The sequence below is a fragment of the Muntiacus reevesi genome, chromosome 7 (assembly GCF_963930625.1).
Source record: "Muntiacus reevesi chromosome 7, mMunRee1.1, whole genome shotgun sequence".
Taxonomy (NCBI): Eukaryota; Metazoa; Chordata; class Mammalia; order Artiodactyla; family Cervidae; genus Muntiacus; species Muntiacus reevesi.
The window spans coordinates 49178537-49193849 of record NC_089255.1 but is presented as its reverse complement, the minus strand read 5'-3'; the positions used below and the strand labels follow the sequence as shown (position 1 = coordinate 49193849).

The 15313-nt window shown below is 39.4% G+C and overlaps 1 protein-coding gene across 4 annotated transcripts in view; it reads left to right on the top strand.

Annotated features, from left to right (window-relative positions):
- Positions 1-14693, top strand: part of FAM81A (family with sequence similarity 81 member A) — an 82458-nt gene extending 67765 nt beyond the window's left edge. For all 4 annotated transcript variants that reach the window (XM_065940488.1, XM_065940490.1, XM_065940491.1 and 1 more), the window contains exons 7-9: positions 6094-6229; positions 7791-7986; positions 12436-14693. In XM_065940488.1, the coding sequence (XP_065796560.1) occupies positions 6094-6229; positions 7791-7986; positions 12436-12560 (457 nt within the window). In that variant the 3' untranslated portion in view covers positions 12561-14693. The remainder of the gene's footprint in view (positions 1-6093; positions 6230-7790; positions 7987-12435) is intronic.
- The last annotated feature ends 620 nt before the right edge of the window (positions 14694-15313 follow it).

Genomic DNA, 15313 nt, shown 5'->3' with positions numbered 1-15313 from the left:
CAAGATCAAGCCTGTCAATCCTAAAGGAAGTCAATCCTGAATATTCATTGTAAGGACTGATGCTGAAGCTGAAGCTCCAGTAGTTGGCCACCTGAAGTGAAGAGCCAGTTCACTGGAAAAGACCCTGATGCTGGGAAGGATTGAAGGCAAAAGGAGAAGGGGGCGGCAGAGGAGGAGATGGTTAGATAGCATCACCAGTTCAATGGACAGAGTTTAAGCAAACTCCAGGAGACGGTGGAGGACAGAGGAGCCTGGCATGCTGCAGTCCATAGCTTCGCTAAGAGTTGGGTTTGACTTAGTGACTGAACAACAAAGTGAACAGTGCAGTGAGGACCCAGGAGACGGAAGAGCCTGTGGTGGGAGAAGTGTGACGTGTGGGATATGCACAGTGCAGAGGGGGCTGGGACAGAGCCTGAGGGTGGGGAATGCGGCCAGAGGGGAGGCAGGTCAGCATACAGGACTTCACACAGTCAGGACTTCCTGTTTCTTTCTCTAGAGCAACAAGAAGCCATTGAAGGATTTTAAGCAGGTAGGGTGATATAGTCAAATTTATGTTATTTTTTAAAATGGTCTTGATTGTAGTTGGAAGATGGATCACAAGGGCTGAAGCCGAGTTGTGGATTGGGGGCACTGTAGGCATTTAGATGAGAGAGGTCTGTGCTGGGGGAAGCTGAGCTGTCTAGTTAGGACACTGTATGGTGTTATACTTTGCATTGTGTTTCAGTGACACTTTAAACTGGATTTGCCCCCAGCGAAACTCATGTGCTGCTCTTCTGCTCAATCATAGAACCATAAACTTTTCCCTGTCACGATTCTTCATAAGCTTGGCAAATTTCCTGCCAAAGCAGAGCCCCTAGTGACCATATATGTTTATTTGTGTGTGATTGTATTTGACTATTACAGTTTTTAGAAGATGACTTTGTTAGAGATTTGTGACCATTTTTAATTATCATTATTATTTTTATGGCCACACCATGCAGCATATGTGGTACCTTAGTTCCCTGACCAGGGGTCGAACCTATTACGTCTGCAGTGGAAGCTCAGAGTCTTAACCACTGCACTGCCAGGGAAAGTCTCTGGAAATTTTAAATTAATCATTCTTCTGGTTCTTCTATCTCATTATCTCCATGCTTAATACTACTTCAAGGCCATTGATGATTTAATAGGAATTCCCTTACAGAAACCATGTTTCCTTTCCTCTAATTATCTGTATTTATATCACTCCTGAGTTATGTCACTCTTTCTCATAGATCCTACAAGCTTCCCAAGTGCAGAAAGATCTCCCGTCCCCTTCCTTCCTTCGTACAGGAAGAAAATAAACATATTAGTGTTTTTTTTTTCTGTGAATTTTCTCCTTAGCAGATATTACTAGTCAGCAGACATGAACATCTTAATTTTTTTTCTTACAATTTAAAGTCCAGAAGTCTAGACACAAAGGCTGTTCACAGAGGAAAGGTTACTAAGCCTGGGGCCTTTGTGGGGGAGAAAGACAGATTAGAGACCCAAAGATAGAACCCTAGTTAGATGAACTAGGGGAAAAAAACATTATGCAGAGAATTCATAAAGAAGTTTACCTGTCTTAGTCTTGATTCTGAGTAGAAGTGTAAAAGATATTTCTAAAAAATTCTAAACTACAGTACAACCTTTATGTGGATTTAGACTTGGAATTCACATTACCCAACCACCTTGAAGAAACCAGAATAGATATTTTATCTTAGAATGATCTCTATTTGGTAGTATCCTAAGATGCCTGGCAGAAGCAAATACAAATATGCAGTCTTCAAGGCTCCCCACAGGCAGATTAAGTTCTAAGAAATATAAATGTAAATCAGAAATTATAGACCAACAGAAGGAAAAAAAATCACATAAGTAATAGAGTGAGAAGAAGCAACAATAAGCAGAATCAGACTCCTAAATACTGCATATATAGGAATTATAGGATGAAATGGATGTGTGTGTATATATGTATGTATGTGTATGTGTGAGTATTCACACACACACTTTTTGAAAATATGGCTAAGGAATAAGAGCTTACCAAAAATGAACAGTCAGGGGAATTTCTTGGTAGCCCAGTGTTTAGGGCTCTGTGCTCTTGTTGCTGAGGGCCTGGGTTCAATCTCTAGTTGGGGAACTAAAATCCCACAAGCCACATGGTGTGTTCAAAAAATAAAAAGTCAGAATTGACAAACAGCCAAATTGGGCTTCTAGAAAATATAGTCATTGAAAATAAAATGTAACTTCCCTGACCAGGGAGCCTAACAGTGACCCAGGTGCCTTGGAGTCCAGCCTACAACTCTACCTAGAAGTGGAACCTAGCCTATTACCCCACTTTATTGCTTAGCAGAGCCTTTGGCCTTGCCCTAGCAAGGAACCCAACAAACAACACGTCCTAAAAGCAGAACATACCCTCTGACCCTGCCTGACTAGGGAGCCCAGATAGCAATCCCACTCGACCACAAGCACAGCCTCCAGATTCACTTGACTTGACAGGACAGCTGGTGGCCCTGCCTGACCAGGGATTCTGGCCAGTGACCTTCCTTACCAGTGGTGCACAGCTAGCAGGCTGCCTAATTGTGGAGCCTGAAGCCCTATCATGGGGGTCCAACCACCCTACCAGGGAACACAGTGACCCCACCTGACCAGAGGGAATGGCAGAGTCCAGTTAGTGGCTCCATTTGACTGTGCAACCCAGCCAGCAGCCCTGCCTACCCTCGGAGTCCAGCCAGTAGAAGCACTTGACCATTGAGCCCAGCCAACAGTCTCCTTCCACCTGTACTTCAGAGCATGGGCAGTAGCCCTGCCCAGCTAGAGACCTAACAGACAGGTATACAACATCTCATCCAACAGCAGCAGAATACATATTCTTCTGGAGTACACATAGAACATTCCCAGGATAGATCATATATTAGGCAACAAAACAAGTCTTAAGAAATTAGATTGAAATCATGTCAAGTAGCTTTTCAAACTAAAGTGGTATGAAACTCAAAATTAATGACAGGAGTAAATTTGAAAAACTCACAAGTATGTGGAATTAAACAACACATTCCTGAACAACTAGTGAGTCAAAGAAGATCAAAAGGGAGATTTTAAAAAATCTTGAGACAAATGAAAATGGAAACACAGCATATATAGACTGTAGCCCACCAGGCTTCTCTGTCTGTGGAATTCTCCAGGCAAGAATACTGGAGTGGGTTGCCATTCCCTCCTCCAGGGGATCTTCCCAACTCCAGGATTGAATCCAGGTCTCCTGTGTTGCAGACATCTGAGCTACCAGGGAAGTCCACCAAAACTTATGGGATGCCACAGAGTCAGTTCTGTGAGGAAATCTGCAAGTGTTAAATCCTTACATTAAGAAAAAAGAAAGACTTTGAATAAACAACCTGACTTTATACCTCAAGGAATTTTAGAAAAAGAAGAACAAATTAAACCCAAGATAGCTGAAAGAAGGAAATGGTTAAGATAGACCAGAAATAAATGAGAGAATAGTAAACAACAGAAAAAAAATTGGGGGAAAATAAAAAAAAGTAACTATCAAGCCAAACAGACAAAACTTTCTCTAGACTAACCAAAACAAAAAGAGGGTTCAAATAAATACAATTATAAATGAAAAAGGAACTACTACAACAGACAACACAGAAATACAGAGGATCATAAGAGACTGCTATGAACAATTGTATGTCAACAAACTGAATAACTTAGAAGAAATGAATAAACTTCTGAAACAACCTTCTAAGACTGAATCATGAAGAAATAGAAAATCTGAACAGACCAATGATGAGTAAGGAGATTAAATCAACAATCTAAAACCTCTCAACAAAGAAAAAGTCGAGGACTGGATAGCTTCATGAGTGAATTCTGTCAAACATTTAAAGAAGAATTAATACCAATCATTCTCAAACTCTTCCAAAAAGTTGAAGAAAACACTTCCAAACTCATTTTATGAGGAGCATTATTCTGATAACAAAACCAGATAGATACTACAAGAAAAGAAAATTACTGACCAATATCTCTGATGAACATAGATGCAAATGCTAACAAACCAATTCAACAGCATTTTAAAAGAATCATACACCGTGATCAAGTGGAATTTATTCCTGAGATGCAAGGATGTTTCAATGTATACAAGTCAATCAGTGTGACATCACATTAACAGAATGAAGGATAAAAATGATATCATCTCAGATGCAAAAGAAGCATTTGACAAAATTCAACACCATAATAAAGACTCTCAACAATTTGAGTATATTAATAGAAAGAATGTATCTCAACGTAATGAAGGCACATATGACAAGCCCACAACTAATATAATACTCAGTGATGATATTCTGAAAGTTATTCCTCTAATATCAGAAGACAAGGATACCCATTGTCAGCACTTCTGTTCAACATAGAGCTGGAAGTCCTGGCCAGAGCAACTAAGCAAGAAAAAGAAATGAAAGACATTCAAAACAAAAAAAGAAGCGAATACCTGCTTGCAGAGATTATAGAGAAAACTCTAAAGACTCCCTCAAAGAACTGTTAGAATAAATGAATTCATAAAAGCTGCTGTGCTCCATGGTCGGGCCCCCAGGTCAGGTGGGCAGGGCTGCTGGCTGACTTCCTGCCCATGTAAGACTGAGAAGCTTTGTTTTTGATGATATGACTAGGAAGTGTACTTATCACTCCAATGCATGTTCCATTGCCTGACTTAGTCATTTGGCCACACACAGCTGCCAGGAGGACTAAGTGTAGTCTTAACTAGGTAGTTGCAGACTCAGATCACATTTGAGGGTTTCTTAGTAGGGAAGAAGAGGAGAACAGATATTGCAGAGAATTGGGGACTAATACCATAGTCACTGCAGATGGTGACTACAGCCATGAAATTAAAAGACGCTTACTCCTTGGAAGGAAAGTTATGACCAACCTAGATAGCATATTAAAAAGCAGAGACATAAAAAAAAGAAGCAGAGACATTACTTTGCCAACAAAGGTCCGTCTGGTCAAGGCTATGGTTTTTCCAGTGATCATGTATGGATGTGAGAGTTGGACTGTGAAGAAAACTGAGCGCCGAAAAATTGATGCTTTTGAACTGTGATGTTGGAGAAGACTCTTGAGAGTCCCTTAGACTGCAGGGAGATTCAGCCAGTCCATCCTAAAGGAGATCAGTCCTGGGTGTTCATTGGAAGGACTGATGCTGAAGCTGAAACTCCAGTACTTTGACCACCTCATGCGAAGAGCTGACTCATTGGAAAAGACCCTGATGCTGTGAGGGATTGGGGGCAGGAGGAGAAGGGGATGACAGAGGATGAGATGGCTGGATGGCATCACCGACTTGATGGGCATGAGTTTGAGTAAACTCCAGGAGTTTGTGATGGACAGGGAGGCCTGGCGTGCTGCGATTCATGGGGTCGCAAAGAGTCGGACATGACTGAGTGACTGAACTGAACTGAACTGAACCATGGGGGGGGGGTACATTTTATTATTTTTATTGTTAAGTCACATATATTCTTGTGTACTTTTATTGTTTTCATAATAAAAATGATTCAAATGGGGAGGCAGCAAGTGTGGGATGTTATTTTAAGGTATTTGGAAAGGGAGAGGACTATAGAAATGGAAATTTGAGTTTTAAAAAATTTTTCTGTTTGATTTAAACTAAGAAATATCTGTATGGGACAAGAGCAATTTGCAGAACATAAGAGAGAAAGGGATCCAGACTCCAGTCCTGGGAGAAAAGACGGAGAAGGAGGAAGAGTCCTGGGCAAGGAGGAGCCTAGAAGAGAGCCAGGCTACTGTTTCCTTTGAGCCAGGAGTAGCCTGGACCTTTCAAACTGCAAACGTCAGCATTCGGAGTGGCTCTGTATGTGATCCCTTGGCACTCACGCTACCAGGTCCATATAGGTGGGGATATTACCAGGTGCTTTTCTGTTATATCCTCCTCTTCTCCTTCCTTCTCAATTTAGTGCCAAGTGCAATTCTATGAAAAAGGTAAATATGTAATTCTGAGTGAACTGAATTTAATGCTTACATATTTTCAAGAGATTTGATAGAGACTGAGGTTGTTTGATGTCATTTTAAAGTTGTTTTATATCTAACAGCTAATTTTTCTTATTTTAGATTTAAAGGTACAGTCGAGGAACTCAGTAACCAGATTTTATCTGCACGGAATTGGTTGCAACAGGAACAAGAACGGATAGAAAAAGAACTTTTGCAGAAAATCGATCAGCTTTCCTTGGTTGTTAAGGAAAACAGTGTAGGTGTTGATGTTCAACCATAACATAGTTAAGTTATTCGGTGAGACCTGCAATGTTTGAATAATACCCTGTAACTTATATTTGATTTATTTAGCATTACATTAAGCTGTTAATGGTTGTTTCTTGCCTTATAATCTCTTTCCATGGTTCATACTGATTCTTTGTTATAAAGAGACAGAGCACTTTGACTTGGTTTGGTTAACAAAGAAAAATAATAGAAAATTTCAGTACTTTCAACTAAGACAAATCCAAATCAAGATGTTAAAGAACCAAATTGTCCAGCTGCATTTCTAAATAAAAATATCAATTACATACTTCATCTTAGTTTTAATTTCATGGTCTGGTAAAAGTCACTTTGACTAGATTTCTCCCTCCAGGCCCCTCCATCACACAATAAACCCAGCATGAGGTGTCACAGGGCAATATCTAAGCAGAATCCAGTTTTCTTTTCTGTGTTCCTTCTCATTTCACCCCACTCTCCTGTAGGCCTAAGATTTGCAGAAGTACTCAAAAACCATACCAAGAAAGCCTTGCATTTATAGTATTCAGTATCAGTACTTGGAAAGCAAATTTTTTTGTTTTGGTTATCTAGCCTGACCTCACTCTCCTTCTCTTTTCTTGCACTGCTTCCTCTCCCTTGGACTTGGATGGAGCATAAGTGACTGGTGTAGATTGTATCTCTGGCTCTGCTGTCTCTTGATGCCGAGCTGTTGAATTGCAGACTTCACTGGGCGCATCATGAGAGTTTTGTTATGCTTTAGCCCACTTACAGCTTGGTGTTTGTAGTCCTGGCCTCTAAAGCTTGCCTGCAGACCCAGATTCTCATAAGAGCCAAGCATGATGGAGAGAAAAGGAAAGAAAATGTTCCATTTCAACTATTTCTTTACATGTCTCCATATTTTTATCAGATCTACTGATTGATTTGTAGTCTTCTGTGTCTTTGGTTCACTATTTTTACTTCTGAGTTGGCTTAATAACTAACAAACTCCAGGATAATGGTGACTTTAATATGATAGAAACTTATTTATCTTTCACATAGAAGAAATCTGGATACAGGGATTTCAGGGCTGTTATGGTAGCTCATCAATCCTCAGTGACCCATGATCTTTCTGGCTTAAGTCTCTACCAGTCCTAGAGAGTGACCCTTGCATACATAGTTCAAGATGGCTGCTAGAGCTCCAGCCATTACATCTGAATTCCAGGAACAGAAGAAAGAAAGAGGTTTTTTATTTATGTCTCAGCTATTTTTGTTTTTTTTAACTTTTCCTAGAAGTTGCCACATATGTTTATACTTATATCTCATTACCCATAGCTTAATCATATGGCTACACCAAACTCAAGAGACAATAGAAAAGGTAATCTTTATTCTGAGTAACCTTATACCCAGCAGAAAACTGGAGATCTGTTATGGAAAAAGGGGAGAGTGGATATTGGGGTGAGCATCAAGCAACCTTTTTGATTCTGTTCTCTGCAGATTGCTCTTAAATGATATTATGACTGATGTGAATGCAATACAGACTCTTTGGAGTAATCACGTGCCATTCTTATCATGGATCTCAGGGAGCCAGTGAAAGGGACATGGAGAAAAAGCTCAGCCAGATGTCAGCCAGACTGGACAAAATAGAAGAGAGTCAGAAGAAAAATATGGAGGTACAGAGGACAAAACAAGAGGAGGAGAAGGTGCATGGGCGAATCAGCAAGCTTGAGTTACAGATGACCGAAGACCTGAAGGAAATGAAAGCCGAAGTTGATGCGGGTAGGTCAATAAGAAAACAGCTCTCGTGCTTCATTTTCTGTATGATCTAAAAGTCAACTAATTAGTATTCCTCCTATAATTACCTACAGACCTGGATAATGGAATGTCCTTAGGTAATTTTCCAAGTAGAACTAAAATGTTGCTTCAACTTCAAGGACATGAAGACAGATAGACCTCGAGAGACAGGCGAACAAACCTAAAATCACTTAGCTTGCATACATAGCTTTAGTACCATCCGCAGATTCTTTTCTGATCATAACCAAGGTCATTATGCCTCAGAAACAAGCATATATCTTTGAGAGGCCTTTGAAGGCTTATTTTATACTGCTGGCAGTATCCCACCATGGCAGTGAATGGTGTTCCTCTGCTTAGAAGCCCACAGGGCTCATTCTTCACACTTGTTTGGAAGACAGTGTCAGAGCTGATTTCAAGTTCTAAAGTGCTGCCAGATAAAGGAGGGATTAGATTTACATTTTAAATATTTATTTATTTGGCTGCCCTAAGTCTTGGTGGCAGCTTGCAGTGTCTTTTAGTTGTGGCATACAGTTCCCTGACAAGGAATTGAACCCAGGCCACCTGCATTGGGAGTTCGGAGTCTTAGCCACTGCACCATCAGGGAGGTCCCAAGAGGGATTAGATTTATACTCTGAACTCTAGAATACAGAACTGGGACCAATAATCGGAAGTTACCTGAAGACATATTATGAAGCAGAAGTATCTACCGTTAGAAGTCTTAGAAAGACACGGGTGCTTTGTGAGCCTGGGAGTTCTTTACTGAAAGTATTTAAGTGAAGGCCATTTGACCATGGTCAGGAAAGAGAAGACAGTCGGGTAGTGTGGGAAGGGGAGCTAAATTATCTCCTGATTCCTTCCTGTCCTTCTGGTTCTGTGAATTTTCTTCATGGAGTTGTTCTATTTTGGCCCCATAAGAAGAAAAGTAGCCCCATCCCAAGAATAATTTTGTTGTAACCACCACGGGGTCTCAAAGAGTTGGGCACAACTAAACGGCTAATACTTATTTAACCATTGCAAGTTAATTATTTTATTTAAGGAGAAGCTGCCATTAAATTTATGAATTTTAGAACTTTGTGGAGATAAAAGTGAATTTTCTTTCTTGGTATTTTGGGCTAGTAGGATATGATATTTGACTATTTCATTGGTGGTTAATGAGATGGTGATAAGAAATTCATATGAGCCTTTTAAAAATTAAAAACATTTTCTTGTTATGAAAACAGATTTCTTAGTGGAAAATCTTAAAACACAAAATGTATTTTAAAAATCCCTTCTATTATCCAGAAGTCTTTTTTATGTATGTTATCTTTCTATACATATAGGATACATATATAACTTTGGCTGTGCCACATGACTTGGGGTACCTTAATTCTCCTACCAGGGATTAATCTGGGACCCTCTGCAGTGAAAGTGTCCAGTCCTAACTACGGGTCTGCTAGGGAATATTTAATAAGTAATTTTTATATTTCTTTTTCTTGAATTGTTGCATAAAGAAAATTTTCTGAGAGAAAATTCTAAATTTGCTAAGGAAGACAAGATAATTTTGACATTTATTTTAACATATTATTGACCAGGAGTGTTTTGCAGAAACTAACAATGTGAATTTTAGTGATTTGTGGCTGGTGATTTGTTATGTAAGTGAATATTAATATGTCTTCAGTCTGTAATATTTAGGTAACAAAAGACATATTAATACCTCTCTGGTAAATAAGATGTTAAAAACCAATAGAAATACAGAATAATATAAATTTTATTGAGAATTTTTTTTCTATTTTGCTTTTAATTTTGAAGTAATTTCAAATTTATAAAAACCGTAGTAAAGTGAAGTGAAGTAGCTCAGCTCTTTGCGACCCCATGGACTGTAGCCTACCAGGCTCCTCAGTCCATGGGATTTTCCAGGCAAGAATACTGGAGTGGGTTGCACTCCCACTGGAGTGGGAGATTCAGCAATTGTTAACATTTTGAAATTTGCTTAATGTATATGTATGTGTGAATGTGAATGCATATAATTTTCCCTGAATCATTTGTGAGTAAGTTGCAGAAGCCAGAATACCTTTTTACCCCTTTGCTATTTCAAAGTATATACCCTCAGAACAAGGACATTCTCTTTTTAAAAAAGTTTATTTATTTATTTTAATTGGGGGATAATTACTCTGCAGTATTGTGGTGGTTTTTGCCATACATCAACATAAATCAGCCAAGGACATTCTCTTAAACAACTATGTTGTTGTTCAGTCACTAAGTTGTATCCGACTCTTTTCTGACTCCATGGACTGTAGTCTGCCAGTTTTCTCTGTCCATGGGATTTCTCAGGCAAGAATACGGGAGTGGGTTTCCATTTCCTTCTTCAGTGGATCTTCCCAACACTGGGATGGAACTTTCATCTCCTGCATTGCCAGGCAGATTCTTTACCACTGAGCCACTAGGGGAAGCCCTAAACAAGTATAGTACAATGTACTATTTATGAAACCTTTTTCAATATTCAATTTTCAAATTTCACCATGTTTCCTTTATAGCAAGCCATCCCCAGTCCAGGTTCTCATCCAGAATCACTTGCATCATATTTAGTTACCATGTTTCTTATTTAGTCTCTTTTAACCTGGACCAGTTTCACAGTAAGGTTGTCATCATTAAAGAACACAGGCCAGTGTTTTGTGAAACGTCCCACCGTTTGGGTCTTTTTGCTTCTTTTTAATTCGATTCAGGTTGTGTGTTTTGGACAGACATGCTGCAGAAGTGATGTGTCCTTCCCAGGGTTTTTTCTTTCAGTACTTTAATTATATCCTGCCTCTCCCTTCTGGCCTGCAGGGTTTCTGCTGAAAGATCAGCTGTTAAGTGTATGGGGTTTCCCTTGTATGTTACTTGTTGCTTTTCCCTTGATGCTTTTAATATTCTTTCTTTGTGTTTGACCTTTGTTAGTTTGACTAGTATGTGTTTTGGCGTGTTTCTCCTTGGGTTTATCCTGTATGGGACTCTTTCGCTTTTTGGACTTGATTGACTATTTCCTTTTCCATGCTGAGAAAATTTTCAACTATAATCTCTTCAAAAATTTTCTGATACAATTTCTTATTCTCTTCTTCTTCTGAGACCCCTATAATTTGAATATTGGTGCCTTTAATATCTTACCAGAGGTCTCTGAGACTATCCTTAGCTCTTTTCATTCTTTTTACTTTATTCTGCTCTTCAGCAGTTATTTCCACCATTTTATCTTCCAGCTCACTGATCCATCCTTCTGCTTCAGATATTCTGCTAGTGATTCCTTCTAGAGAATTTTTAATTTCAGTAATTGTGTTGTTTGTCTCTGTATGCTTGTTCTTTAATTCTTCTAGGTCTTTGTTAACTGATTCTTGCATTTTCTCCTTTCTGTTTTCAAGGTTTCTGATCATCTTTACTATCGTTATTCTGAATTCTTTTTCAGGGAGTTTGCTTATTTCCTCTTCATTTATTTGGACTTCTATGTTTCATGTTTGTTCCTTCAATTGTGTGGTATTTCTCTGCTTTTCATTATTTTTTTTTTAAAACTTATTGTTTGAGGTCTCTTTTTCCTAGGTTTTAAGGTTGAATTCTTTCTTCCTTTTTGTTTCTCCCCTCCTAAGTTTGGTCCAGTGTTTTGTATAAGCTTCACATAGGGTGAGATTTGTGCTGAGTTTTTTTTTTTTTTCCCTCTGTGATGGGCAGGGCTGAGTGAGGTGGTAATCTTGTCTACTGATGATTGGGTTTGTATTTTTGTCTTGTGTGTTGTTTGGATGAGGCGTCCTGCACAGGGTGCTACTGGTGGTTGGGCGATGTCAGGTCTTGTGTTCAAGTGGTTTCCTTTGTGGGCGTTCTCACTATTTGATACTCCCTAGGGTTAGGAGTTCTCTGATAGTCTAGGGTCTTAGAGTCAGTGCTCCCACTCCAGAGGCTCAGGACTTGATCTTTTAGCAGATTGAAACTGAAGGACTACTTCCAGTAATGATGTCATGAGGTAGTACTGAAATCCCTCCTCCAAAATCAGTGTGAAGAAAGAAAACCATGAACATCCTACTAATGGAGTCACAGAATTTAGCTTCTTGGGTCAGAGAGCACTTATGTGCAGACAGTGCTGAAGTGATCTGTCTTAGCGTGCAGAGCCCAGGCTTCTTCCTGGGGTTTTCTCATCGGGGGTACATAATGTTGGATCCTCCCAGTGTTGGTGAAGATAGCTTTGACCCTTGGTTAAAGTGGTGTCTGTCATATTTCTTTATGGTAATATTTCATGTTTCCCTTTGTATCTGTAAAGAGACACTGTGAAACTATGTAACTATCCTGTTTCCTATTAACCTTTATTCCAGTACTTTGAGAATCTATTGATAATTTTTGCCCAAATCAAGCAGTGCTATCTGCTATAGGATGTGATACAGCGTTTTTTGTTTTTTCTTTAATATTAACTCTTGTGAAATTTACCCTTTCTTAAAGGGTTTACCGCCATCTATGAAAGCATAGGATCCCTCAGGCAAGTTCTCGAAGCCAAGATGAAGCTGGACAAGGACCAGCTACAGAAGCAAATCCAACAGATGCAGAAGCCAGAAGCTCCCATGTGAAGGGACTCGGGACATGGACTTCAAAGGTGGTTTTGCCAGTGGGGCCAGAAGCTGGATACCTCTGTAGCCAGGCTGTCACTACATTCAGGATTGTTCCGTTCATGGAGTGCATGTGCCAAGAAATGTGTTTTCATGGGTCTAAATGTTTACCTTGAGTCTTGAAAACACTCTTCTTTAAAAGTGTTACATACAGTTTTACCACTTTATTCCACTTACCTAAATTCAAGCAAATAGCCTCCCCTCCCTGGATTTTAAAAGGCTTTTATCCCCTTCATTTTATGAATGAAGAGACTTAACAGTTTCCCTTTGATTCGTGATGCTCTCTAGCCAAGACTTTACTCTTGAAAATGTCATGGTGATTTTTTTAAATTAAGAAACTAATGAATCATCTTGGGAATGTGTTGCTCCTCACTCTAAATTAAGAGAATGTTTTGATGGATTAGAATTCAACCTTTGAGTCCATATTTGGATTTTATTATTGTTGTCTGTGCATTTCTTATATTGGTTCTCTTCTTGTAAATCTTTTGTCTTTTGTAGAGGGAGGGGATTTAACATTTGGGAAAAGAATCTACCACTTATGCAGTGAAAATAGTTTAAAAATTGATAACTGCCATATAGATTACAAATTAAAATGGAAACTTAAGACAGTTATCTAGATAATGCAAGGCACAATTATCTGTATCAACCACCTAGTTATACCAGGTTTTAATACTGAAAGCTTTTTTCAATTATCCACAGCCTATATAGTGATAGCCATATATTCAATAATGGAATGGTGGTAATAGCTTGTTTATTATGTAATTGATTGTTCATTAATCACATGGGATATGAAAATTTTTCAAGCTTTTTGATCTCCTCTCTAAATTTTTCCAAAATTGGCACAGAGTGCTAAAGGTTTATATATAATTATTGTAACTGTATTCTTGTGCCTTGGTTTTATTATATCAGTGCACTGTACCCTATAGAAATTTTGCAGACAAAATAGAAGGCACAATAGTACATCAGAATTATGATGTAAAAACGGGATCCTATGTATTTTTTAAATGTTTTAAAAATTTTATCACTGTTAAGATGTTAATCATTCAGTATCATTAATGGAATAGAAATTCATACTTTTGTATGTCCAGAAAATCAAATTGATACTGCATTTATAATGATGTCAAGAAATGTTCATTTTGAGCAATTTCGTAGATGATGGGTGTTTTATTTTCAATCGCCACATTTGATTAGTCATTGGAAATTGGCACCAGTGGTATCTGTTCACCTATATATGTAAAAACTAACAGTGAGACACATGCCGTTCCAAACTGTGAGGGTGCCCAAGAAGAAGGAAACAGGAATACTTTGAAAATTTTAAAAACTTTTTTTTGTCTGCCAAGGACTCAGGAAAATTAAAGCATTTTCTATTTTAGAATAAATTGTAAATGAAATCTGTAACTGGCTATTACTGTTTACCCATATAAATTATGCTGCTAAAGTACATAATAGTTTACCCTCATTGGCTTGACAAAATTTTTTTTTAATTTGTACCTGAGAAGTCATACAAAGAATATGTCATCCAACATATATTTCCTTATTTTGTCACAAATCTCCCCATCTCTATTCAGGAAGACTGCTTCCACTTAACAATGAGAAAACAAAAAGGTTAATGCTCTCTTGCAATCAGAAAGCGAATTTCTCTTTGTGATCGAGTAGCCGTGTTTATATGGTTCTCCTGGTTTAAGCACAGACCACAGCACAGACAGCCACGGCTCCTCAAGCATCTCTCTCCTCTGGGGGCACATGTCACATCTGGGAGGAGGGGAACTGGCAGGACTAAGGTCAAGGGGTGACGTGACTGGGTGATGCTTCTGTCCCCCTATGTCGGGAGTTCGGCAGGGAGTCTCCCCTCTGGCTGACTGAAATCACCTGGGCACTTCAAAAAGCGACCAGTGCCTGGGCTGCTCCCCCAGACCAACTAAGTCAGAACCTCTGGAAGGGGATGCAGGCAGCCTCACGTGTCAGAGGCCCCCAGGTGACTCATGTGTTGAGTCCCCAAGCTCCATGTCCTCTCTTCACCAAAGTTTAAATGAGAATCAGCTTCCCTGTACTTTCCTTTACCAGAAATTTGCAATAAAAAGAATAAAACTTCCAAATCAATGTGGTGTATGATTCTTAAAAGCCCTTTTGTGGGAGGTAAATTAGGTAAAATACGGTAGGAAATCTCTTGCTTTCTGGGGAAGCATTTTGGTGGTTGAAATAAAGTGCTCTGAGTCCTGGCAGACCTGCTGGGACCTGGAAAGTTGCAGGGAGCTGCTCCATCCTTGGGTCTCCGGAGTTCTGGGTGCCATCTCAGCTCTGGACTAATGGCAGTGGGCCATTCCCAGCGTGTGTGGTGTGCCCACGTTGCGACCTTGGTGGGTATTCGTTCATTTCATTATAACAACAGTGCATGGATTTGAATACTGTTTGTTTCCCCATTTTACAGATGAGAAAACTGAGTCATGTAAAGGCGAAGCTACCTCTCCTAAATCCTGCAGCTGGTAAGTGGGAGCCATGATCCAAACCAGGCAGCTTACTTCCAGTCTGGTTACCTAACTAGTGTACTCCCCTACCTCTATCAAGATACGACCTTGCTTCCCACATAACTTGGACTTGCCAAATCGCTAACACCAACCCCATCTCTGCGTAACCTTACAGTTCTGCCATCTGAGTCCTTTTGCATTTTAATGCTCCAATTCCAAGGGCTTCCCAGGTGGCGCAGTGATAAAGAA